This window comes from Acomys russatus, chromosome 14 (genome assembly GCF_903995435.1).
Source record: "Acomys russatus chromosome 14, mAcoRus1.1, whole genome shotgun sequence".
NCBI lineage: Eukaryota > Metazoa > Chordata > Mammalia > Rodentia > Muridae > Acomys > Acomys russatus.
Genome location: NC_067150.1, coordinates 552,966 through 578,127, shown reverse-complemented (window position 1 = coordinate 578,127; position 25,162 = coordinate 552,966). Strand labels below are relative to the sequence as shown.

At 35.3% G+C, this 25,162-nt stretch overlaps 1 protein-coding gene across 2 annotated transcripts in view; it reads right to left on the bottom strand.

Annotated features, from left to right (window-relative positions):
* The window catches only part of Gucy1a2 (guanylate cyclase 1 soluble subunit alpha 2), a 321,255-nt gene that overhangs the window by 131,177 nt on the left and 164,916 nt on the right, over positions 1-25,162 (bottom strand). For both annotated transcript variants that reach the window (XM_051155869.1, XM_051155868.1), the window contains exon 5: positions 10,764-11,249. In XM_051155869.1, coding sequence (XP_051011826.1) covers positions 10,764-11,249 — 486 coding nt within the window. The remainder of the gene's footprint in view (positions 1-10,763; positions 11,250-25,162) is intronic.

The following is a 25,162-nucleotide window of genomic DNA, read 5'->3' as shown; positions in this document are numbered from 1 at the left end:
GTTTTTCTAATCGACCCTCAATAGAAAAAGGAGACTGCCCTTCACATGTAAAACAGACAGGCAGAAAGAAAAGAACCACAACAGGGTCTGACCTGGCTTGAGCCCACGTGGATCAGAAAGAGCCCATGTGGATCAGAAACAGGCTGGACCAATACACAGGCCAGAGACAGCTAGGGATCCATCCCATGGAACAGATACCGGAAGGAAGGATCACTCTTTTTTCCCTTTAACCTTTTTTTCCTCTTGTAAGCTAGTTGTGTTGTATAATAAAGTTTAATTGTTAAAAAATAAAGCCTACAGTTGGGTATTTGAGAGGTTTAGGTATCAAGGTGACTGTGGCCTCATAGAATGAGTTGTTAATGGTCCGTCCATTTCTATTTTGTGGAGTAGTTTAAAGACTATCAGTATTAGCTCCTCTTTGAAGGTCTGGTAGAATTTTGCACTGGCCTTGGGTGTTTTTCTTTGTTTGTTTGCTTGTTGTTTCATTTTTTGTTTTGGTTGGGAGATTTTGATGACTGCTTCTATTTACTGTGTTTTTCTAATCTTGATTCAACTTTGGCAAGTGGAATCAATCAAGAAAATTGTCCATTTCCTTTAGATTGTCGAATTTTGTGGTGTTATAGGCTTTTGAAGTAAGACCTAATGATTTTTAATTTCTTCACCCTCTATTGTTATGTCTCCCATTTCATTTCAGATTTTGTTGAGTTGGATAATGTCTCTCTGCCTCATAGTTAGTTTGGCTAATAGTTTGTCTATGTTGTTGATTTTCTCAAAGAAGTAGCTCTTGGTTTTGTTGACTTGTTGAATTGTTTTCTTTCTTTCTAATTTACTGATTTTATCCTGAGTTTGATGATTTCCTGCCATCTACTCCTCTTGGCTGTTTCGTCTTCTTTTCCCCCTTGGGCAACCAGATGTGTCATTAAGTTGCCTATATGAGATGTTTCCAATCTCCTTATGAAGACACTTACTGCTATGAACTTTCCTCTTTGCACTGGTTTCAATGTGTCCCATAAATTTACATATATTATACTTTCATTTTCATTGAATTTTAGGAAGTTCCTATTTTCTTTCTTTTTTTCTTCCATGAACCAGTGGTCATTGAATATAGACTTGTTCAGATTCCATGTGTGTGTAGGTTTTTTGTTATTTCTGTTGTTGTTGAGTTCAGTTTTAGTCCATGGTGTTTTGTTAGGGAACAAGGTATTCTTTCAGTCTCCTTGTATCTGTTGAGGCTTGCATTATGACCTATTATATGGTCAATTTTGGTGAAGGTTTTATGAGGTGCTAAGAAGAAGGTTTAACCTTTTGTATTTGGGTGAAAAGTTCTGCTAGATCCATTTGATTCATGACATCAATATTTGTCATTATTTCTCATTTCAGCTTCTGTTTCATTGTCCTACCCTTTGATCAAAGTACAGTATTAAAGTCTCCCACTATTAATGTGTGGGGATCAATGTGTAGTTTAAGCTTTACTAATGTTTCTTTTCAAAATACCAGTGCCCTTGTATTGGGGGCATAGATGTTCAGGATTGTGATGTCATCTTGGTTGAATTTTCCTTTGATGAGTATGAAGTGTCTTTCTTCATCTCTTTTGATTAATTTTGGTTGATAGTCTATTTTATTAGATATTAGAATGGCTACCCCAGCTTGCTTCTTTTGTCTGTTTTCTTAGAAATCTTTTTTCCAGCCTTTTACCCTGAGGTAATGTCTATCCTGGTGCCTGAGATGTGTTTCTTGAATGCAAAAAAAGTTTGGTCTTGTTTAAGGACCAATTATGGTAGTCTGTGAGCTTTCATTGGAGAGTTGAGACCATTTATGTTGAAAGATAGTGACAGTTAAGTCCTTTGCTTTTGATGTTGGTTGCAGTAGAGCCTTTGTTTGTTTGTCTGGTTATGTTTTGCTACAGTGAAGTTTTCTATTCACTGTGTGATTCTGGTTGTAATTTGCCACTTGGGATTGGAGATTTCCTTGTAGTAATTTGTGTAGGGCTGGATTTGTGGATAGGTAACTGCTTGAATTTGTTTTTGTCCTTTGAATATCTTCTTTTCTCCATCTATGGTTATTGAAATTTTAGCTGGCTATAGTAGTCTGGGCTGGCATCTCTGGTGTCTTAGGGTTTGCAAGACCTCTGCCCAGGCTCTTCTGTCTTTTATGATTTCTGCTGAGAAGTTGAGTATAATTCTAATAGGTTTGCCATTATATGTTTTTTGGCCTTTTTCCCTTGCCACTATTAATATTTTTCCTTGTTCTGTACATTTTGTGTCTTGATTATTATGGGGCAGGAGGATTTTCTTTTCTGATCTACTCTCTTTGGTGTTATATAGGCCTCTTGTATATTTATATGCATCTGTTTCTTTAAATTGGGGAAATTTTCTTCTATGATTTTATTGAAAATATTTTCTGGGCCTTGGACACGGGCATCTTTTCTTTCCTGAATTCTTATTGTCCTTAGGTTTTGTTTTTTCATGGTGTCCTTGGTTTCTTGAATGTTTTGTGCCAGGAATTTTTCATATTTAACATTTTCTTTGGTGGTTGCATCAAATTCTTCTATTACATGTTCTATACCCATGATTCTTTCCTCCATTTCTTGAATTCTGTTAGTGATGTTTACCTCTGCAGGTCTTGTTTCTTTCCTCAGTTCTCTCATTCCTGGCTTTCTTCTGTTTGTGCTTTTATGATTATTTCCATTTTCATCTTCAGATCTTGAAGCATATTAGTTATGTCCTCCATCTGATTCTTTGTATTTTCCTGTATTTCTTCCAGTGATTTCTTCATTTTGTCTATATAGGCTACTGTCATAGCACTCTAATGTCTTCAATCTGTTTGGCTACATCTTCCTGTATTTGTTTATAGATTTTATTCATTTCCTCCATTATCATCTTCATTATTAAAGATATGAGTTCATTTTTTGTGTTTCAGTTTTGTTTGTGTAGTCAGGGTTGATTCTTTGTGATAACTGGGTTCTGAAGATGCCATATTATTTGGGTTTTGGTTGTTTGTGTTTTTATGCTGGCCTCTCTTTAACCATCTTGTAATTTCTGATGTTGGGAAGTATTTTCTGGTGTCCTTCACTAGCCGTTGAGGGCAGTTCCTTGGTGGGTGTCTGTAGGTCAAGACCCCTCACCTGAGGGAATCAGGGAACCCTTCCCTAGATCAGGCAGATGATATGGGTTCTGCTCTGGGAGTCTTTGCTCTACACCCTGGGCTGCTCACTGGGCCAGCAGAGGCTGGTGCTAATGCTCTGCAGCCCAAAGTTCAATCTGAGAGAGTGTAGGTACAGCCCATTATCCTGCCTTTGCCTGGACTTTGGAGGTCTTGCCCGTGGCGACTGGAGCCCTGGGGCCTTGGTTCAGTCCTCCGTAGACTGCCTACCATGCTTTAGCGGGAGAATATGTCCACAGCTCCCTGGCCCCCCAGTGGTGCTCTAAAGTCTGATCCATCCAAGATCCACACTCTGTGCTCCTTGCTGTGCCAAAAGACACTCAAGCTGGTGCTCTGTAGCCCACAGTTCAGTCAGAGAGAGAGAGAGACAGGGAGAGGGAGAGAGAATGCAGGTATAGCCCGACGAGTTGGGCTGTGTTTTGGAGACCCTGCCGGTGGCCACAGAACCTTGAGGTTTTCTGTGGATTGGCATGATGGTCTGAGGTCAGATCTACCAGTTCTCTCCTGCGTCAACAGTTCCATATTCTGTCACTTCAGCATCCACAGTTCAGTCCCACCTACAGAGTCCAGAGCACAGATGCAGCTCACAAGCAGGTATGCATCTAGTTTCTGGGGACTGGGTACCTGTCCTATGTGGACCAGTTAGATGGCTCAAGGCCAGACCTACTTTTACTCTACACTCTATGGACCCCTCTTACCTAGGGCTCTCCAGGTCTTGGGGCCTGTATCTCCCAGCCTGGTTCCTAGGCACCACCCTGCCGATCAGACACCATGCATGGTCAGCACTTGGATCCGCATCAATACATCCTTACAATTCTGTTTTATTTTCTAAAGATCTGCTGAGATTCAGTGGACAGGCAGCTTTAGTAGCTCCACAATGTTAAGTATCAAACAAAATAATGTCTTTGACACCAAGCACTCTGTAGACTTGAAAGGGCCTGCTTTTCTTTCTTATAAAAGAGATTAAAAACAAAGGGATGATTTTTATATAGCGCCTTATCCAACATTCAAATTTGGGTTCTCCAAATGCATCTGTATGCAGTATGATTGTTACAAACATGTTTTCTTGGCTCTTGCTTTCCCTAGGATATAAACAAATACATAAAAAATATGGGTTGGGAAATTTTCTCAGTGGGTATTATTTATTACCAACACTAAGAGACAGAGTTCAATACTTCAAAATCATGTGGTAAGCTCACAAAATCAATTTTGCAGTTTGTTCTCTGACTTCAAAAGTGCACCATGGGACTTGCATGGAAGAGCACACACATAATGAATAGGCAAGCAAATGAATAAATATAACTTTTAAAGTATACACTGATAACTTCCTATGAAAAATGTTCCATTATGAACACTTATTTGTATTTGCTTCTGAATCCTTTGTTTACTTATTGATGTGAATGTGCATATCAAAATGTATGCTTTAAAAAAATTAAAATATTAATCCCCAATACAACAATATAAGGAGATTGAGCCTACCAGAAACTCTATGGCTCAAGAAATCTCCACTCCTATGGATTGATTAATATCACAATGAAAAGACTGTGGTGTGGATTTTTCTTCTCCAATGTCTTTTTAATGTGAAGATGCAGCATTAAGTCTATGCTGCATGTCTTGATTTTGGATTTCTCTGCCTGTAGATCTGATAGAGAGTTTATTTTCTTTAAAAAAACAAAAACAAACAAACAAAAAAAAAACAAAGAAGATGATGACGTCAAAAAACCTCTTTGTAGAAATGGCTTCAAATGTGACAAACAAGCCACTGGGCAAAATGTCCTCATTTCAGCCACAGACAGAATTCTGCCTAAAAATGGGCAAATTCGAATGCAAGCAGAATTAATAGCCAAACTCTGCCAAGACAAGATAAGCAAGTCCTGAAAAGTTTCTGTCTCACAAATATGTGTGTCAGATATATTGGGCCAGAAGCCTGAAGATGATGCTACAAAGTTATAGGGAGTTTTGGGTGAACTGTTCAGCCAGCAAACTATCTCTGTCATTTTTTTTTCTTCTGAAGCTGCTAACCTGCACTTGCGGCTTACTCATGTAATTAAGTTTTATTCCTTCTTAGGTCTCTGATGGGGTTGAAGACCAGACAGTTTAGTCTTATAATTAAGCTTAGTTGTTTGGGGATTAAGATGTGTTTAGTTCTACATAGATGTTTTAAGTTGATTGAGATGAGCTATGATAGATATTGATTTTCATTCAGAATTTTAGACTCAACAAAATAGTAAAGATGTTTTCTTCAAGACTGCCAAATAAAAATAGCCAAATCACTATGAATGTAACATTTATGTAATTCCTGATGCTTTCATGGTTCTTCTTGCTGTATGTAGTTTATTTTATTTATGTGTAATAATATTAATGTATATGGAAAAAAGAAATATGATAACAAATATATTTTAAAGATGCTAAAAAATAAGAACCCAGGCATGGAAAATCTGTTGTAGCAGTAGAAAGCATACAAAGTTGGGAAATATAGACCTCCCAAAAATAGTTAGGAAACTGTCACTATTAAGGCTTTACTGCTGGGCTGGTAAGATTTCATAATGAGTGAAGCATTGGTTATGCAAGTGTAAGTATCTGTGTTTAGAGTCCATAACCTATATAAAGCCAGGCAAAGAGAGTGGTCCTCTAATCACAGTTTACTTATGTGAAATTCTCAAAGGATATACTTAATATGGTTTAATTTCAAGAGTTGATTCCATGAAAATTTCAAGTACTAATTTATTAATTGAGGAAATAGAAAAATATTTTTCTGCAGTTTGTAACTTAAATCAGAATGACATACATTATAAATGAATTAATTGTAGAGGAACATAACACTTTTCCTGACTGCAGTGTCATTGTATTTATGGAGGTTGAGAGCTTATAAAGTCAATTTAGAATTTTCACTGGCCTAAGGATTTCCCAAATAAGTCCAGATATCCACTAAGTTTTATATTATATCAATTCTAAGCACATCCATAAATACATGGAACAACTAACCTAATCTGGGATTTGATTTACCATGTAACAGCTCAGCAGACATCACTATATCCATCAAGGAGGTGATACACATTGGCTTCTGTTTACCTCTGTGAGGACACCATGTGTTTCCTCTATTCCCTAGAAAGTCCTAGTCAGACCAAGACACTTTGAGAGCCATTGTGTACTGATCTTCATTCCATGCTTTCTGCCTTAATGTGATGCCTGCTTTCTTGATTCTGTTCATCCTCTTACACCCTGCCTCCAGATTTTATGCCTCCTAATGGTGTGTCAAGACTTTTTCTCCTACCTAATTTGCTGATATGTTTTAGGTAGGACAATACGATGATGGAGTTTTTAAAAAATAAAAAAAGTAATAAATTAATTTAGAAAACACTGTAAGAAGATCAGAGGAAGCTACAGACTCTCTGACTCAAGAACTGCTGGGTAAAGCAAACTCTACACTGCGCCAGAGCTAGTGTTCCCCTTTCAATCTGCAGAAAGAAGAGGCAAAACATCTAAATTCTGGGTTTATGATTCCTGAAAAGAGATGTAGATACGACCCTAGTCACAAATACACAGCTAGAAACACACTGAAGTCTTCTAAGTCTGCCCAAATTTCACCACTGCTTTCTGATAGTGTCCATTTTACTTTAGCTTAGGCACACATAGTAGTAGAAGGTTTGTTGCCTCTGGTTTCATTAAAATAAAGTTTCAGTGCTCGCTTCAGCAGCACATATACTAAAATAAAATTTCAAAATCTTACCCAATAAATAAAACAATGTGATTCAAGTTCTGAAATGTTTCTTGAAGAGCCTGAATTTTCTAATTTGTCAGAAATGTGGTTTTGTTTTGGTGCAATGAAGACAGAGAAATGACTCTTAGTCACAAAGGACCAAATAACATACTTTACATTTTTTCATTTATAATAAACACTGGGTGCACATTATTAAAGAATACCCAAGGATTTTCAAGAATAACATATAGCACTCTTGCCATATACCTACATATACTTTTCTAAAATAAAATAATGGCAGATAACATTACATTTTTTTTTTGTAGTAGATACTCTTTTAATTTTATTTTGTAGGGTTTATTACTGGAGCAAACCAAAATTAAGAATGAGATAGAGGGTAAAAATGATAATGAGGGGAGAATCCAACTTTCTCTCAGCTTCTTTCTTACCTCACACCAACTTTGTTACTAAAGTCAAAACAAAAAAGTAAACCCTCCATTGTAGTGTCACTCTCCAAAATCTATCACTATTCCTATTGTTTCCTCTATTGTCAACAGATATTTTTTAACTTTTTATTAATTTATTGTTATATCTCAATGGTTATCCCATCCCTTGTATCCTCCCATTCTTCCTTCCCTCCCATTTTCCCCTTATTACCCTCCCCTATGACTGTTCCTCAGGGGAATTTCCTCCCCCTGTATATGCTCATAAGGTATCAAGTCTCTTCTTGGTAACCTGCTATTCTTCCTCTGAGTGCCACCAGGCCTCCCCATCCAGGGTACATGGTCAAATATGAGGCACCAGAGTATATGTGAAAGTCAACAGATATTAATTTAATAAGTTAGAATAGTGGTTCTTTCTACACACTATCAAACTTCACAATCAATGTAAGCAATAGTACATTATTGATGTACTCTCTCTGCTGTCCTTCTAATTACAAAATGACCAAAATTATAATGCCAGTTTCCTCCCAACTCACATACCTGCAACATCTTAACAGCCAAGCCTTGCAAAGCCTTTAATTTTCTCATGGCTTGAAATGTGCTCAGTAAAGTGTGCAGCTCCTTCCCACACCTCCCACTTTATAGAACTGTAAATTATTTTAGGGGAAGCGTCTTACCATGGCCTAAATTTGCCAAATTCTTCCACTCTAATTATAATTCATCATGGTTCCTCTGTAATGATAGTGAAACACTAAAAGGTGAGGTGTGTAGCCTCACATTTAGAGACTGGGTCTTACTGTGTTACAGCCAACGTTGAGTGTGTCTTTGAAATAACTCACTCTAGTTTGTTTTCTATTTTTATTCCACTTTACCTGCTTTATATGGGGATGCACATTTTTCTCTGTGGCATGATTATTGTAGTCAAAACTTACCTGTAGTTTAAATCTAACAACTGTTTTACATTTTGTAAATCAACAGGGTTGCACAAAATGGCATTTGGTATTTAATTTTTTTCAATAGTAGTTAAAAGATATACATGATTTATGTTATAAATGTCCAACATTTCATGGAATGTAATAGTAATTATTCTATTGTATACAATAGCATAGTGCAAATAAGCTTAAAAATAAACTTGATTTGAAGATAGAAAGTAGGCAGGTAGACAAAGAGTTGCCTATTATATTCTTTCTCATTTATTTCTTAAAATATAGTTTCATCTATCTTCTTTATTTCTTTCTCTTAAATGTAGTGTGGGTGTGTCATGTGTGTGTGTGTGTGTGTGTGAATGTGCACATGTAGGCATGTGTTCATGCATACTCTCTTACATCCACATGTACATGTGAGTGGCAAAAGTTAACTTCAAGCATCTTCTTTTGTCATTTTCTGCCTTAATAATTTGAGAAAGAATGTCTCACTAAGCCTAGAGCTTCATGTTTAAGATGGCCTATCTGCCAGTGAAGCTGCCCACCAGGATCCACCTATCTCTGTTCCCCCAGCACAAGATGCACACCATTATGGCTGGTTATTGCGTGTGTTCTGAGGACCTGAAGTCAGGTCCTCATGCTTTAGCAGCGAGCGCTTTCCCTCTTAGCCATCTCAGCCCCATCATTTTCTCTCTACATCCTTACATCCATGGTGATATCAGCACATATTGTGCCTGGATTGCCAAAATCCAACTCTTTTTAGCCAAAATAAGCACCCAAATCTATTACCCATTATCTACCTATGGAAGATCCATATAACTCTAGCATTGAATATATTAAAAACAAATAGCCCTAGAATTATATGTATTAATATTTCATTACTTAAATTTGAGAAGAAAACTTGTTACTTGAATTATTTCTGTTCAATATTAAATATACACACACATATATATGTGAGGTAGAATGTATAATGAAGGATTAGATTACGAAGATCAATTTGCAAGCTAAAACTTGCTAGTCATTATTTATGCCTGTAGGAATGTTCTCTTGGTTTAATAACATATGAGGAAATTTGAAGATCATACATGACATTTTCACAGATTTATTTTCCTAGATGTCTGTGAAAGCTAATTACATGAAATCAACTAGTAACCACTAGAAGGCATAATATTTTTCTTGTTTCTTTTCAAAGCTTTCCTTGTATTTTATTTAAACTATGTATTATATAAACTGAATAGATTTATTTATCTCTTTCACTTAATTACCTAATCTTTGGATTAAAAATGCAAGCTGGGGGAAACTAACACTGAAAGTCAGTAACTTAAAAAAAAAGCAATAACCAAGATTAGTGGTCACAAAAAATATGAAGGATAAAGTATGAAGAAAGAAAGTATAGGTAAATTTTACCTGATTCCTTCTCTTCCAGGAAATGTTAGGGCCTAGGAGCAGTAAGATTGAGGTGTTGCTCTATCTTATACCTAGATGCTGGGCTACCTTTATCACAAGTTATGCAGCAATAAGTTACAAATGGGTTAAAAGATAATTTGTAAACCTCTTATTTTATATAATAAGCCAATAATATATATTATATCATAAAATAAAACATGTCTTAAGGAGAATATCTCCTGAGTCACAATTCAAGACAAAAATGAAACACGTAATTTCTATCTAAATCTATTTATATGCTGTTTAGACCATGAAAAGGAGCAGCTGCTCAATATTTTCTATGAGTATATTAAAACCCTCCCATTTATCATTTGTTTAAATTGAATGTCCTTGCTGCCCTTCACGCAAAAGTGTAATGGACTCTGACATCTGTAATCTGTGTGAAAATCCGGTCAAACTCAGTATTTAATAGGTAGGTAGAGGGTTGAGTTTCTGGAAATATGGCTACAATTTTAATAAGAAACTCATACAGAATTTGCCAAAACCAAATTAATAAATGGTGTTTGCTACCCATTCATGACCTTTTTTTTCATTTCACTGCTAAGAACTTTAAGGTGCCTCTAACTTACAACTATTGACTATGTGGGAAAAAATGAGAATACTTACATATATCATTTTAGAATTAAAGGATCTCACTTGATTAACACTGAGAAAATTCTGATAATTTTATATAATACAACCCATATTTTAATATTACTTGCTATTTTTTTAATCCATCAAAATACAAAGTTTTAGTCTATATTGTTATCTCATCCTATAAACAAAAATAATTATTGATACAAATTCTTGTAATATCATAATTTGAATTATTTGATAATAATGAATATAGGGAAACAGGTGACCAGAACTGTTTTTCTTAAAGAGCAATATCAGAGTTGCTGAAGTCAATACTCTTAGATAAAATCATGAAATTTTGCTTAGACACTAACATATGTGAATTCTATTTGAAGATTTATCATTTTGTGTATACATTAAGTTATATATATATATATATATAATTGATCATCAAGTTTAAATTAGTATATATTTTTGTAAATTGAGAATTTGTTATTAAACAGTACTTATATATAAGTAGCTCATCTTCATTACCTTGTAAATATCCAAAAAGCCACACTGGTGATCAAATCTGGTGTAGAGTTCATTGAGCATGCTGATCACCTGCATGGGAGTACACTGGGCACATATAGCTGTGAAGCCCACAATGTCTGAGAAGAGCATGGTGACATCATCAAACTTTCTAGCCTGCACTTGCTGTCCTTGCCACAACTGCTGGGCTACATCACCAGGGAAAATGGAGTACAACAGATCCACTGTCTTCTTCTTCTCCTCTTCCAGGGCCTGGTGAGTTCTTTCTAAAGTAGCCTTTAATTTATCCATCCTCTTTTTCAAGCCATCCTGGGCCTTTGCTTGCTCTCCAACTAAAATGACATCTCGGGTGGCATCATGAATAGGGATGTCTGAGAGATGCAGTCCTCGGCCCATGAGTTCATCCAACTTGTCCACACATGGAGAACCCAAAAACAAAATGGAATTTGATTCTGGGACATGGATCATTTGTCCTTTGATTTCCATCACCTGTGAAAAGGACATAGAATTTTGATTAGTCCTCCTCAAAACCAGGCTGAGTAAATAAAGCATTACTTGATGATTAAGAGTAACAGAAGAACAGAAATATTTTCTTAATAGCATGGATTATTTTGTTCATACTAGCAAATTTTCAACTGATTCAAAGGCAGTATAAGCTTCATGGGTTAGAATAGAAATAACTGTTTTGTACCTTATGTATAGACAAGAATGAATATAAAATGAGATCAGTGAGAAAATAATATAGAAAAACATTTTTTATTAAAGATAGAATTATTCCTAGGTATATTGTTGGCATGGCTTATAAACAAACTCAACCTATTTTAGCTTAATATTAACAGAATTAGGATAAATTCTCTTGTCAAAATAGGTGCACTTAACTGTCATTAAGAGAGTACTTCCTTCAAAAACTAAATCTGGGAACTTAAGATGAATATCAAAATCTATTTAGCTTCATTGCATAACTTTTCAACCAGTTACAGTACTTGGGAAAAGTAACAGTCACCACAATGACTAGATTAGTGGACAATTTGGTAAGCTTAACAATAAAGTATTTAAATCAGGTTATCTGTCAATAAACGATCTTTAGCAGAGAGTGCATAGTCACAAAACATACCACAAGTTATCAAGTTAGAATAGAATTAAAACCAGTTAAGAAAATAGAATGTAGGTGTAAGTAAAGTAATTTCATCCCTCCCTTTTGCTACTATTCACAGAGTCAGGGAATTAACACTTAATGAAAAAACAAAAACAAAAAAATTGAAAGCTCAGCTTGGAATCCTACTGAAAATAGCAAAATGGAAGAGTATATCCCTAGTATATGACTTCCTTGGTACAGTTATTTTGATTAGACCAATATACTCTAGTACACCTAGATAGAACAAAAGCTCTTTGTAAGTACCTGGGGCAACTCTGTGATTGTCTGTTATTCCATGTCACCATCTCTTCCCAAACAGAATGTCATTTGATTATTATTCTCTCTAATTGTATATAAAAAGCCATTGGCTACCTCATGGTGCTAGATATCAAGAACATATACAGAGTAAAACTACTTGTCATTTACCACTCTCTTGGGGAAGGGAATAAACTGAACTGAACCTTGGCTTGATGTTATAGATTCAAAGAAATGAATTTTCAATGCTCGCTTATATAGTTTCTGTTGTAGTTCAGTATTTCATGCCTTCACTCAGTAATCTACCTTTCAAGAGAGCAAATATTGAATGTGTTTATTTACTAATACTGCTCTGGATCATGGCAACAAATAAACAAAATAACATTTTCCTTTTCAAATATTTCATAGGACAAACTCAATCTATATAAGCCAGAAAATACTGAGGAGAAGCCATTTTCAGTTCCACAACCAGGTGTGCTCTCAGAGGATAACAGGCCATCTTTGAAATCATTGTCTTGCAAAGTATTTCTGGGTTGACTCACACATTCCTGATGTGTGTTCTATGGCAAAAGTACTGTTAATGTCATATATTTTCTTATTGAAGGATAGTAAGGGCAGAAAAGGAGAACAGTTTATACTCTCATAGTTTTAAAATATAGTATATCTTCTGCCTGCTACTGGGACTCTTTTCCTCCTGTTGGTTACTTCAACTTTATATTTTTTCTTTAATCTCATTATATTTTATTTTGAGGCATTTTAGTTGTTATCTCTTATAAGACTGTTTCTAAAGAGAGACAAAAAGGGAGTGAATACTGAGAGGAAGCAAACTGAGAAGGTAATAGAAGGAGTATGGAGGAGGTAATTTATAGTCAGGATTTATTATACAAAAAAGAATCTATCTTCAATAAAAGAGAAATATTTTACTATTTACATAGAATTTAACAGAAGATCAAAAACTTTTATACATGTTATAGAGCTGATCATCTTAAGTGGTTATAGCAAGTTCTGGTGTACCTGGATCTAAACTTCTAATCACTCTCTTTCACTTCATTCCTCACTCCATCCATCTTCCCATTTTCTTTAAATTCTTTTCAAGTCCTTATTTCTTCTTTACTCCCTTTGTTTTTTGCACCTATGTACCATTTATTTTCAATTTTTTCTGTGGTCTTTTTTCTTCTTTCTGTCTGTTTCTCCTTATGATGTCACCTTGCTACCTATGTGTTTCCTCATTTGTTCTCCTCTTTGTCTTTCCTTCTACTTCCTAGGTACCAATGGCCACATTTTCTATCATAAGTGACATTTTAGGGGCTTTAGTCCTTCATTTTGTGATTTCTTTTTAAAGAGATAAGCTGAAACTATGATCAATTCAAGTTTTTTTATTAATAATGTTACTTGATACATAAGAAAAAGCATAAAATACCTTTATTTAACATACAAAGAAACTGGTAGAATAGTTTGTAATCCTGATGAATCTGGGCAGAGTAGGGGTAGAATATGACCAAAAAATATTCTGCAAAATTCCCAAAAAATCAAATAAATATATACATAAAATATTTTTTATTTATAAGTAGTGATTTAATAATTTTTTGAAATTTCTAACTTCTACAGACCTTGGAAGAAAACACTATATTCACAATGTATATTACCTAGGAGAAAGAAACTGAAACAAATAGCTTTCTTTATATATAATTTTTGTTGGTGATTTCTTATTGAATTTAAGTATTGAGCAAATTCATCTAAAATATGCATATCACTATCATAAATCCATTTTCTCTAGGGTGAAAATAATATAAATTGTTCTTTCTAAATTATCTTGTTCATTAAAAGCTCTTAAACCAACTATTTGTGTTTATTAATTTAATAATAAAAAATACTCCTCTAGAAACCATACTTTTTATTCAGAGAAATGAGAAACATAGAGAACTTTTCTAGTCCACTGCCATACCACCCTGAAGGGACTGGATCTTGTCTGATCTTGGAAGCTAAGTAGGGTCGGGCCTGGTTAGTACTTGGATGGGAAAAAAAATGCCTTAAATACAAAGTGTTATTATATACCCAATAATATTAGAGTTTGCTGAGATAATAGCCATAATAAAAAATAGAAACTTCACAAAACTGTAACATTTCCAAAACTAGAAAATATTAAAAAAGATTATTTGATACTGAAATATAGTAAAATATTGGAAATACTTAAGTCCAGTTATGCATTATTTCAAACACCAGGTTTCATTATGCTTAAAACAGAGATGCTGATATTGATTATGATGAGGATGGTGTTTGTAGCAAAAACATTTTCTGAGTGTTTGCTTTTTAACTATGCACAGCATTTAGGAAGTGTAATGGTTGGAAGAAAGAGAAGAGAACAGTTATGATTTTAAGTATAAATTAATGGGATGACAAAGATACTTTAAAGAAACATCCTCAGCAAGCAGTTAACAGTGGAATAATTGCAACTGAAGAAGAAAAAGGGAATACAAGTTGAATAGGAAAAAGTCCAAGTATCCTTATTCATAGATGATATGATAATTTACAAACAGATGCCAAAAATTCTGCCAAAGAACTCCTACAGCTATGAAACACCTTCAGCAAAGTGGTTAGATACAGAATTAACTCAAAACATCAATAGCCCTCCATATACAGATAGGAAATCGGCTAAGAAAGTTATTAAGGAAATAACAACTTTCAAAATAGATACAAATAATATATCTTTGTGTAACTCTAACCAAAAAAAATGAAAGACCTGTATAACGAGAACTTCAATTCTCTGAAAAAAGAAACTGAAAAAGATATCAGAAGATCGAAAGATATCCCAGGTTCACACATTCGTAGAATTAACATAGTAAAAATGGCCATCTTACCAAAAGAAATCTATAGATTCAATGTAAGTCCCATCAAAATGGCAAAACAATTCTTTACAAACTTTGAAAGAATAATTCTCAACTTTGTATGGAAAAACATAAAACAAAACAAAGCAAAACCAAAACCCAAATAGCTAAGACAATCCTGTGTCATCAAAGATCTTCTGGAGTTATTTCCTTTCCTTATCTCAAGGTACACTACAGAACAACACTAATAAACACTGCCTAGTACTGGCATAGAAACAGACTTGTTGATGAATGGGATTGAATTGAACATGCAAACATAAACCCACATACCTATGGACACTCAAATTTTGACAAAGAAGTCAAAAGTATACAATGGAAAGAAATAAAGGTATCTTCAACAAATGGTGCTATTCTGATTGAATGTCTACATGTAGAAAAGTGCAAAGAGATCCATATTTTTCACCTTGCATAGAAATCAAGTTCAAGTGGATTAAAGATCTCAACATAAAACAAGACACACTAAATCTATTAGAAGAGAAAGTAGTAAAGAGCCTGAACTCGTTGGCACAGGCAATAAATTCCTGAACCAAACACCAATGACTCAGGCTCTAGATAAACAATTAATAAATGGGACCTCTTAAATCTGAAAAGCATATGTAAGGCAAAGGACACTGTCAACAGAACAAAACAGCAGCCAAGAGATTGGAAAAAGATCTTCATTCACCCTACATCTGACAGAGGACTAATATCCAAAATTTGTAAAGGATTCCAAAAATTAAACAGCAGCAAACCAAACAATCAAATTGAAACATGGGTACAGAATTGAAGAGAGAATTCTCAACAGAGGAATCTCAAATAGCCAAGAAACAGTTAAAGAAATATTCAATGTTATTAGTCATCAGAAAAATGCAAATCAGAATGTGCTGTTGCACCTCAAGTAACTGCCATGCTGGCAAGGTTGTGGAGAAAGAGGAACACTCTTCCATTGTTGGTGGGAGTTCAAACTTGTACAATTACTTTGGAAATCAATTCAGTACCTTTTCTACTTCAACACCCAACTGTACCACTTCTGGACATATACCCAAGAAATGGGCAACCATAGAGCAAAGACATTTGCTCAACTATGCCCAAAGCAGCTTTATTCATAATAGTCAGAAACTGAAAACAATCCAGATGTTCCAAAGAATGGGTAAGGAAACTGTGGTATACTTACACAGTTGAATACTTTTCAGAAATTAAAAACAAGGAAATCATGAAATTTTCAAGCAAATGGAAGGACCTAAAAAAGACCACCCTGAGTGAGGTAATCCAGACCCAGAAAGACATCATATGTACTCACCTATATGTGGATATTAGCCATATAGTACAGGATAAACAAACTAAAATTCACAGACCCAAAGAAGTGAAGTAACAAAAAGGGCCAAATGAAGATACTTGAATCTCACTCATAAGGGGATATAGAATAGATAGCAGAAGTGGTTGAAGAGAGGGTACAGGATAGGAGAAGAAATGCTGGGGTAAATGAGCTGAGATAAGGTATGAGGAGGGGATGTAAGAGGACAGAAGGCTTATAGAGAAAAGAGAGAAAGTGGCAGGGAAGCAACTTTGAGACTAGCTGGAAACCTATAACAGGGTAAGATCCTGGGAGGACATGGGGGTTACTCTAGCTGAGACCCTTGTAGCAGTAGTTATAGAGACTAAAGAGGCCACAGTCTAACTGGACAAGACTCCTAGCAGAGGGAGGGGGAATCCAACCCTCTCTCAAAAACTTTGAACCAAAATTTGCCCTGCCCACAAGACATTCAAGGATAAAGATAGAGCAGAGATTGAGGGAATGTCCAACTAATGCCCAGCAAAAACTGAAACTCACCTCATGGGGGAGATTCATCCCTTGACACTATTAAGGGCACACTCTCTGCTACGTTTGCAGATGGTAGACTAGCAAGGTTGTCCTCTGAGAGACTCCACCCAACAATGGAAGGAAACAGAAGCTGAGACTCACAGCCAAACATAGGGCTGTGTAGGGAGCCTAGTTGAAGGATGGAAAGAAGGAGGATGGAAGGACTGGGAGGAAACAGGAGGTCCACAAAAAGACAGCAATGCCAAATAACCCAAGGCCAGAAGGGCTTGGGGAGGCAGAAGCACCAACAAAGATCCATGCATGGACTGGACCTAGGCTTCCTACACATATGTACATAATGCACAGCTTAGTCTTCATGTGGTGCCCTAGAAAGAGGAGTGGGGCCTGTCTCTTTCAAGGTCTTTGTTGCATGCCTTTTGGTCACTTCTCCTTGGCTTGGCTGCCTGGCCAGAACACTATGAAAGAGGAAGCACTAAGTTCAGACTTAACTGGCTATGCTGGGGTGGGTTAGTGGGGATTGGCTCCCTTTTTGAGGGGTAGGGCAGTGGGTATAGGGAGAAGAGGGTGGGAGCAGAGAAACCAGGAGGAGAGGAGAGAGGGGATTATGATTATGATTTGAAGTGAATAATTAAATTAATTAATTAAAAACAAAAGAAGAATAATTCATATAGACATTGATAAAGTAGCTATTCATATTATTTAGTCACATTCTGGGTGTGGCTTTAACCTTTCAGTTCTCTGAGACATAATTTATGGAGTGTCTGGATCATTAAGCGTTAAAGGGGTTTCTGTTCTTAAAGAGTAATAACTTCCAAGAGACTAGTTCTGTTGAAAAAAAGAATAGAAGGCACAAAGTATCGGTGCAAAGAGGCTTTATATTTTGTATTAATGTTATTTCTCTCACTTGCTGGCATCATCATTGCTTTGCATGGCTAAAGCCCCAAGAAAGGATTAGCCTGACTCTAGAGGTACTTGGCCAAAAGGATCCTTCACATAGGCTGAAATGTCCTTCCTGTACATAACAATACTAAGGCACTGGCCTAGCAAAATGTGTTCAATATTTTCTAGTATCATTACCAAGGACAAGTTGGAGCAAAGGTGCATGATATTACCAGTGAGGTAAAAACAGTGTAAGACAGATTCTAAAATTTGAGGTGTTACTGAAATTACAAGCCATAAATCAGCCAAAATTGTGAGCCAAACTTAATTAAAGTATGTTAATCCTACATTAATCATATTTAAAATGTAAAAGGATTTAGAGTCTTCCAACACATAGGCAGACTATGCTTGACATAATAGGAAGGCAAACCAGAAAAAAATCACAACTTGAAAGGAAAAAGATAGTCAATTGATGCCAACATTAAATTGAATCAGATATTGGAATTACCTATTAAGAATTCTAAAACTGTGTGGGAGTCAGAGAAAATACAGGAAAATTAGAAAACAGCTTACTTAATCAACTAAGCAGGGTTCACATAGGTTCATAGAGACTGAAGTGGCAAGTACAGGTCCTGCGTGGATCTCCACCCAGTCCTCTGCATATACGTTAGGGAGTATTTGTGAGACTCCTAACAGGGCAAGCAGATGTATCTCTGACTCTTTTGCCTGCTGTTGGAACTCTTTTCCTCCTATTGAGGTGTCTTGCTGGACATCCTTATAAGGGATTTCATCTTGTCTTGTTGTGTTTGGTTGTTGTCTCTCAGCGTCCTGGTCCTTTCTGAAGAGAAATGGATGGATATTACTTCTGAGGGAAAGGAGAGGTTGGAGGATCTGGGAAGAGAGGAAACTGTGGTTTGGATGTAGTGTATGAGAGAAGAATCTATTTCCAATGAAACAAGAGAATATTAAATATGGGGCTGTAGAGAGAGATCGGCTGTTAGGAAGACTTGCTGTTATTGCAAAGGATGTATATGGTGTCCAACAGTCACATGGTTTCTCATCACACCCTGTAACTTAGGTTCCAGGGAATCCACCATTCTCTCGTGACTGCTCCAGACACTAGATACACACATGGTACACATAGTATATACATGAAGGCAAACATTAACAGAACTAAAGTGACAATAACAAACTTCTGCAGGTAATTACAAATAAAAATTTAAAATATACAGAAAATCTCAGTAGAACAATAAAAAAACACAACTTTAACCAAATGGAAAAAAATGGAGTAATATAAATAGAAGTTTTCTGGAACCTGGAGGACAATACAAAGCAAATCTATACATTAATATCTCAATTTATATTTTTTAAATTTTTTTTATTATTAATTTATTCTTGTTACATCTCAATGTTTATCCAATCCCTTGTAACCTCCCATTCCTCCCTCCCTCCCATTTTCCCCTTACTCCCCTCCCCTATGACTATGACTGTATATGCTCATAGGGTATCAAGTCTCTTCTTATGAGAGTCTTACATATACAGGTTTGAAGGGGTAAAAGAAAGTGTGTTAGGTGAAATAAGAGGAAAAAAAGTTAAAATGTAATAAAAGTCCTAAAAATGAGAATCTACATACCAAGTATATCTCAAATGTGTTAAAATAAGAAATATACCACAAAACTGAGAAAAATTGGGATTTTTGAAGACTGGATGCAAAGAACTCCTGACGTTAGCCAGAGAAAAGTAAAACATTACTCATAAGCAACAGTCTGTTTAGTAATTCTGTTGGGAAAATTGGATACTCCACGTATATAAAAATTCAGTTAGATCTATATTACACATTATATAAAAATAAGCTAAAGTCATTTGGACTTAATCATAAGATGGAAAATATGAAACTACTGGCAGAACCCACAGAACAGGATGTGCTTTAACACTGATTTGGTCAATAACATATTTGGATAGATCCCTTGGAGCATAAGCATCAAATTCAAAAATAGAATTATAACAAACTATGAATTTTTTATAATGAATAAGAAAATCCACAACATGAAAGGAAGCCTAAAGACTGGGAGAAAAATTTACAAATCAAATATTTAACAATTTCTTCAGATCAAAATATATAAGGATATAAGAAAAAATAAACAAAAGGATGAAAGTAAGCATTTCTCAAAGGAAAATGTATGAAAATCTCTAACACATGAATTCATTCATCTTTTCAATTAACAGAAGACAATATATACAATGGCAACCATCAGGAAAATTGGAAAAATAATTCTCCAGAATAGTATTTGAATACAGTTAAATTGAGATAAAAATAATAGAATAACTCAGTACCTCATCTATACATACACACAATAACCAGTAGCAATTATTGTTGCTAAGGATTATGATGATGGTAGTTACAATGGTAGCTGATTCTTGAAAGACACAACAAATGAAAAATAATAATAGACTTATATTGAGAGGAGTGCTGGTGTGTGTGTGTGTGTGTGTGTGTGTGTGTGTGTGTGTGTGTTCAGTTTCAACTGTAGGAAGTGAAATGAAGCAAGGACCTTGTACATGTTATACAAACACTGTACATTTGAGGCACAACCCAAGCCTAAGCCCAAGGTCTTATGATATTATTTCATAAATCTCAACTGAGAAGCCACAGAATGTATATATATTAAGATATACTGCAGCATTAAAATCATGGTGAAAACCTAGAACTAAATGTCTATTGATATGTTCCAGTTTAGTTCTATCAATTTAAAAAATGTTTCAGAAACCATACAAAATATCACATAAATTAAAATATGGTGATGAATGCTGATTTTGCCTTGGTAAAATGTTTCACACACATAGATCTTCAGGATATGTATTGTAGGGTATGTTCCTGTGAATATAGGCAATGCATGATAGCACTGCTGTAAAAACATTCCTTAGAATACGGCTGTGATTGTGAACAACTGTGGGTTACTGAAATACAGAGAGGAAGTATACTAAGGTAGATGAAGTAAAGATTAAAGTCCAGAGTAAAAAGTAACAAAAATTGATTATAGAAGAGGCTAAGGCAGGAAGGGGTTAACCTACATCCACTCAAGCTATATACATGTGACTATGCTGTAACCATTGGAGTGTGAGCCTGGCCTAAATAATCACTGATTCTATTTGCCTAAAGTGATAAATCACATTATGTAAGCAGAATTTGCATACTTCAGTCTTTTTTTATTTTTTTATTTTTTATTTTATTTTATTTATTTATTTATTTTTTTGCAGCTAGAATACTTGGGAGAAATGCCTATTTCGAGAGTAAGAAGAACATATGCAAATATACACACTCATATGCATGACATTCTTAATTTTTTACATGATTGGTAGTTTTGGGGTATATATATATATATATATATATATATATATATATATATATATATATGTCAATAATACATTTTAAATTGTTCTTTTTTTATAATATAGTTAAAAAAGAACATTATTAATACCCTTTGAAAAGATGTTGTTACACAGTAAAAACATGTCAAGAACTGAGAACAAGTAAGCCATTTTCCTATATGGAAAGAAAAATCTAAATATGAATAAAGTTGCAACCAAAATGCCCATCTCTACTTAGTTCTTAGACATCAGAAATAGACAACAACAGTTTATTTGAACATAATAACAGTTCAATATTTTATATTAATTTGTATCTTTCTACTCATTTGAGTTATTTACCTACTAATGCTTCAGTAAATATTCATTGCTTAGGGATAAGAAGCAAACACCACATTCCCACAGATACCTACTCCATCTAAAAAGTTTACTTTCAGGTTCTGATCTGTGTCATCATCTTTTTCTCCTGCCCTGAGCTACTTAGATTATGTGATCTTCCCTACCAAGGATACTCACATTGTCCTCTTCCTAGTGCCTCACACTCAAACAAACGCATCTCCATTCTTCCTACACAATTGCTACCTCCTGGCAGTTGCCTAACTTCCTTTTTGTATTTCAGATCTCAAATGTCTCATGCAGTGTGTTTGGCTATCTGATCTAAATTATTTGTTTAAATTCCTAAGTAATGCTATGAAAGGCTGACATATCTGGCCTCAAGGAATTTGATTCTGGTATCTTTCATCTTGTTTGCATATTATAGTTCCGAATAAGACTCTAATCAAAGATTTAAATAAAACTATGAATCACTAAAACACTATCCTGATCAGGTAAAGTCAGTAGGTAGGATGACTTAGCAACAATTTCTGGATAATTTGTAACAGAAACAGAATTAGAATTTTGCTCTCTAGATTCTGAAAGCATGAGACAAAAACAGACTGCATGCTAAGCATATGGCACCTAAGTGTCACGTGAAGCACTCTTGCCACTCCAAAACAATTATCTCTACATTTCTGTAGCTACTTATTCTTGTGCCTAATTTTTATTTCTAATCCTTATCCTTTGTATGTCTGGTGTCATTCCTGTGGTATTAGGAGAACAATCTTGATCACCTCTATACAGGCTGTTGGACATCATTCCTGAAGAATATCTGAAATTTTCTAGGCAAAGAGACTTGACATTAGGGTCACCATGTTCCTTCCCCCATAGGAAGGTAATTTTAAGGAAACCATCTCTTTAAAAGGAACCTGTAGGCCATGTTTGCAAACACAGTAAATAACATCAGCACTTTGTCTTACAGACTTGGCTAGCATTGACCTGCCCCTGTGTTGCTGAATCCATGGATATATACATTTTTTGGACTCACGTGTTAATTTAGATTTCCATTTTACAGCAGACATAAAAATGAAGCCCATGTTATATGGAATGTTGCTTGTATAATTTCTCCAAAATAAAACAGAAGAACAGCAAACAAATTTGCTTTCCATCTTTTCACATTGTATGTACTTTCAGATTAGGAATACGTAAAAGGCCTCAGATATATTATACCTGAGAAATTCAATAGTATGTATGGATTAACAATATTTATTCATATTCACTTTCAGTTTGGTATTCTTCATGGATGTCAAAGTTGAAATGTTACTGTGATCTGAAGCTCTGAAAGAGCTAATTTTATGCCTTTCATCTTACAGCTCTCTGTGACTCATGGTCTCTAACTACTATTCCTTCAGAATATTTACAGCATGCTTCTTGTATGTCATAACCAATGTTTGCAGAAGTCTATTGTCAAAGTACAATGAAAACCTAAATTATGTTTTTTCCTCCTTTCTAATATCATTGCTATATCAGACATATTTTCAATAAATTATGTTTTACTTAATAACATACCAGACAGAAGAGGATGTAAGTTCCTTTACAAATGGATGTAATAGAGTTTGAGTGAATAGGGCTTATTGTGTACCAATGATTATCTGTGGAGCACCATGAAAAACAGCATGTTACTCCTATGATCACAGAAATACTTCTGCCTATGATTCTTACAAATTAGTCTACTGACCTATTCTTCTTTATCTTTCAAGCAACAAGTCAAGGGGGAGAAACACCCTATACATGAATAAGAGTGTCCCATTTATGCCATCAATAGATGAACCCAGCAAGCTGTTTTCCCCACTCACAGTTATCTCCCTCCATCTCATGCCCAAACTGCACCTTTTAAATTAGTGTTACCTGGTCCCCTTGAAAATTATTATCTCAGGCAGCCCACTACTGTTATACGAGTCATTAAAATATCGATAACCAGAGTCCACCACAGAACAAGTGAAACAGAAAACAGGAATCTTATATTTCAGAGTTGCAATTTTCAGCAAAACACAAAAACCCCAAAGCATATTTTTTAAGACAATTTTTATTCTCCCACAAAAGTTAATTTTTAAACCTTTAAGATTGTATTTCCTATATTTATATGGTATTTTATATCTAGCGCTCCATATATTTATGTATCATTTTATTTTTTCTTAACTGTTTACTTTAAGGAATTGAAGCATTTGGTGGTGAGGAAAACGTGCTGTGTGGATTTTCTTTGTTTTCCTGACTGATTTATAGGCACTCTTTCCTATATTTAAAGAGATTAAAAAGAAAGACTGACATGGACATAATTATCTGTGTTCCAGCTGTTCAGAAGATATTGGCCAATTTTGCTCCTTCTCTTCAAGGGAGACTTCATTATTAAAGGACCCAGATCATCTCCATGCTGCCACCCATCTGCTGGGAGCCTCCTATCCTAAATTCTTCCTTATTATAGGAAAAACCTAAGTGACCATTCCCTTGAAACCTGCCATCACAAGCCCTGGTGCATTTTTCTTCTCAAAGCATTCCTGAAATCCATGCTCTGCTATGATAAATCCAGGCACACAGCATCTGTTCCCATGGTATCCACTACCACACTACCATAAGCCCTGGCACAATACTACAAGGTATCCCAAATGTCAACAAGCATCCATTCTCATGCTCTCTCTCTCTCTCTCTCTCTCTCTCTCTCTCTCTCTCTCTCTCTCTCTCTCTCTCTCTCTCTCTCTCTCTCTTTGCTATTACATCCAGAGTGAGCCTGTATTTGCAGAGAGACCCATCAACTTAGAGGAAAAACTGTGTTCTTTTCTAATCATATTATACTATCTGTACACAGTTTTTCACTATAAAGGGAGCCTGTTCTGACTAGTTGAGACTGCAGCTCCAGCTCCTGAGTCTGGAGTCTGACCTGCAATGCTAGTCTGCCCGAAGTGGTCTGTATTGAATAAAATTGCGACCAGATTTACTTTGACTTTGATGACATTCCTTCCTCACAGGTTGCATGATCCCCAAACAATTATAGAAGATAGGAAACAGGGAAAGCTGGGAGAAATTATGCAGTTGTTGTTCCTTCTTAATCTTCTCCTAGTTATTTCTAAAATGAAACATTCACAAAATAATCTAAAAATAATAAAAATGAGAAGCAGAGCATTATGGGACACTTTAATACCAACATTATACACTAAGGCAGGAATTTCAGAAGTCTAAGATAGATTATCTAATAGATCCTGTCTTGGTATACTAAACAGTAACATGCTTCTGGCTGGTGTTCAGTAGGGATATCATAACCTAAAACATTAGCACTCAAGCTAGAAAAGTCAATGAAATCTAAGCATAAAAAGTTTAGATGGCAAATTTGTCAATATCACAAAAACGACGCCATTTAGGAGAAAGGATACTAAAGAAATTTGAAAAAAAAAAAAAGAGCAAGAAAACCTGACCAAAAAAATAAAGCAAACCAACTGCATAATGTAGTTTAAGACATAAAGGTAGCTGATGTAAGACCATGGGTTTACTCTCCAATATTGTGTACTTTAAATAAATGGAAATAAATGTGAGATTTTGTTGGCTGGTTATATAGCTCAGTTGACAGTGTGTTTACTCAGCATCAAAAAATCCCAGCACCTCATAAGTTGGTCAGGCTGTCACAAGCCACAGGAAAGGATGGGTAGAAATGTCCAGGGCAGGGGGGAGATCACTAGGTTTTGCTTGCCAGGCAGTCTAGTGCAAATATATATTG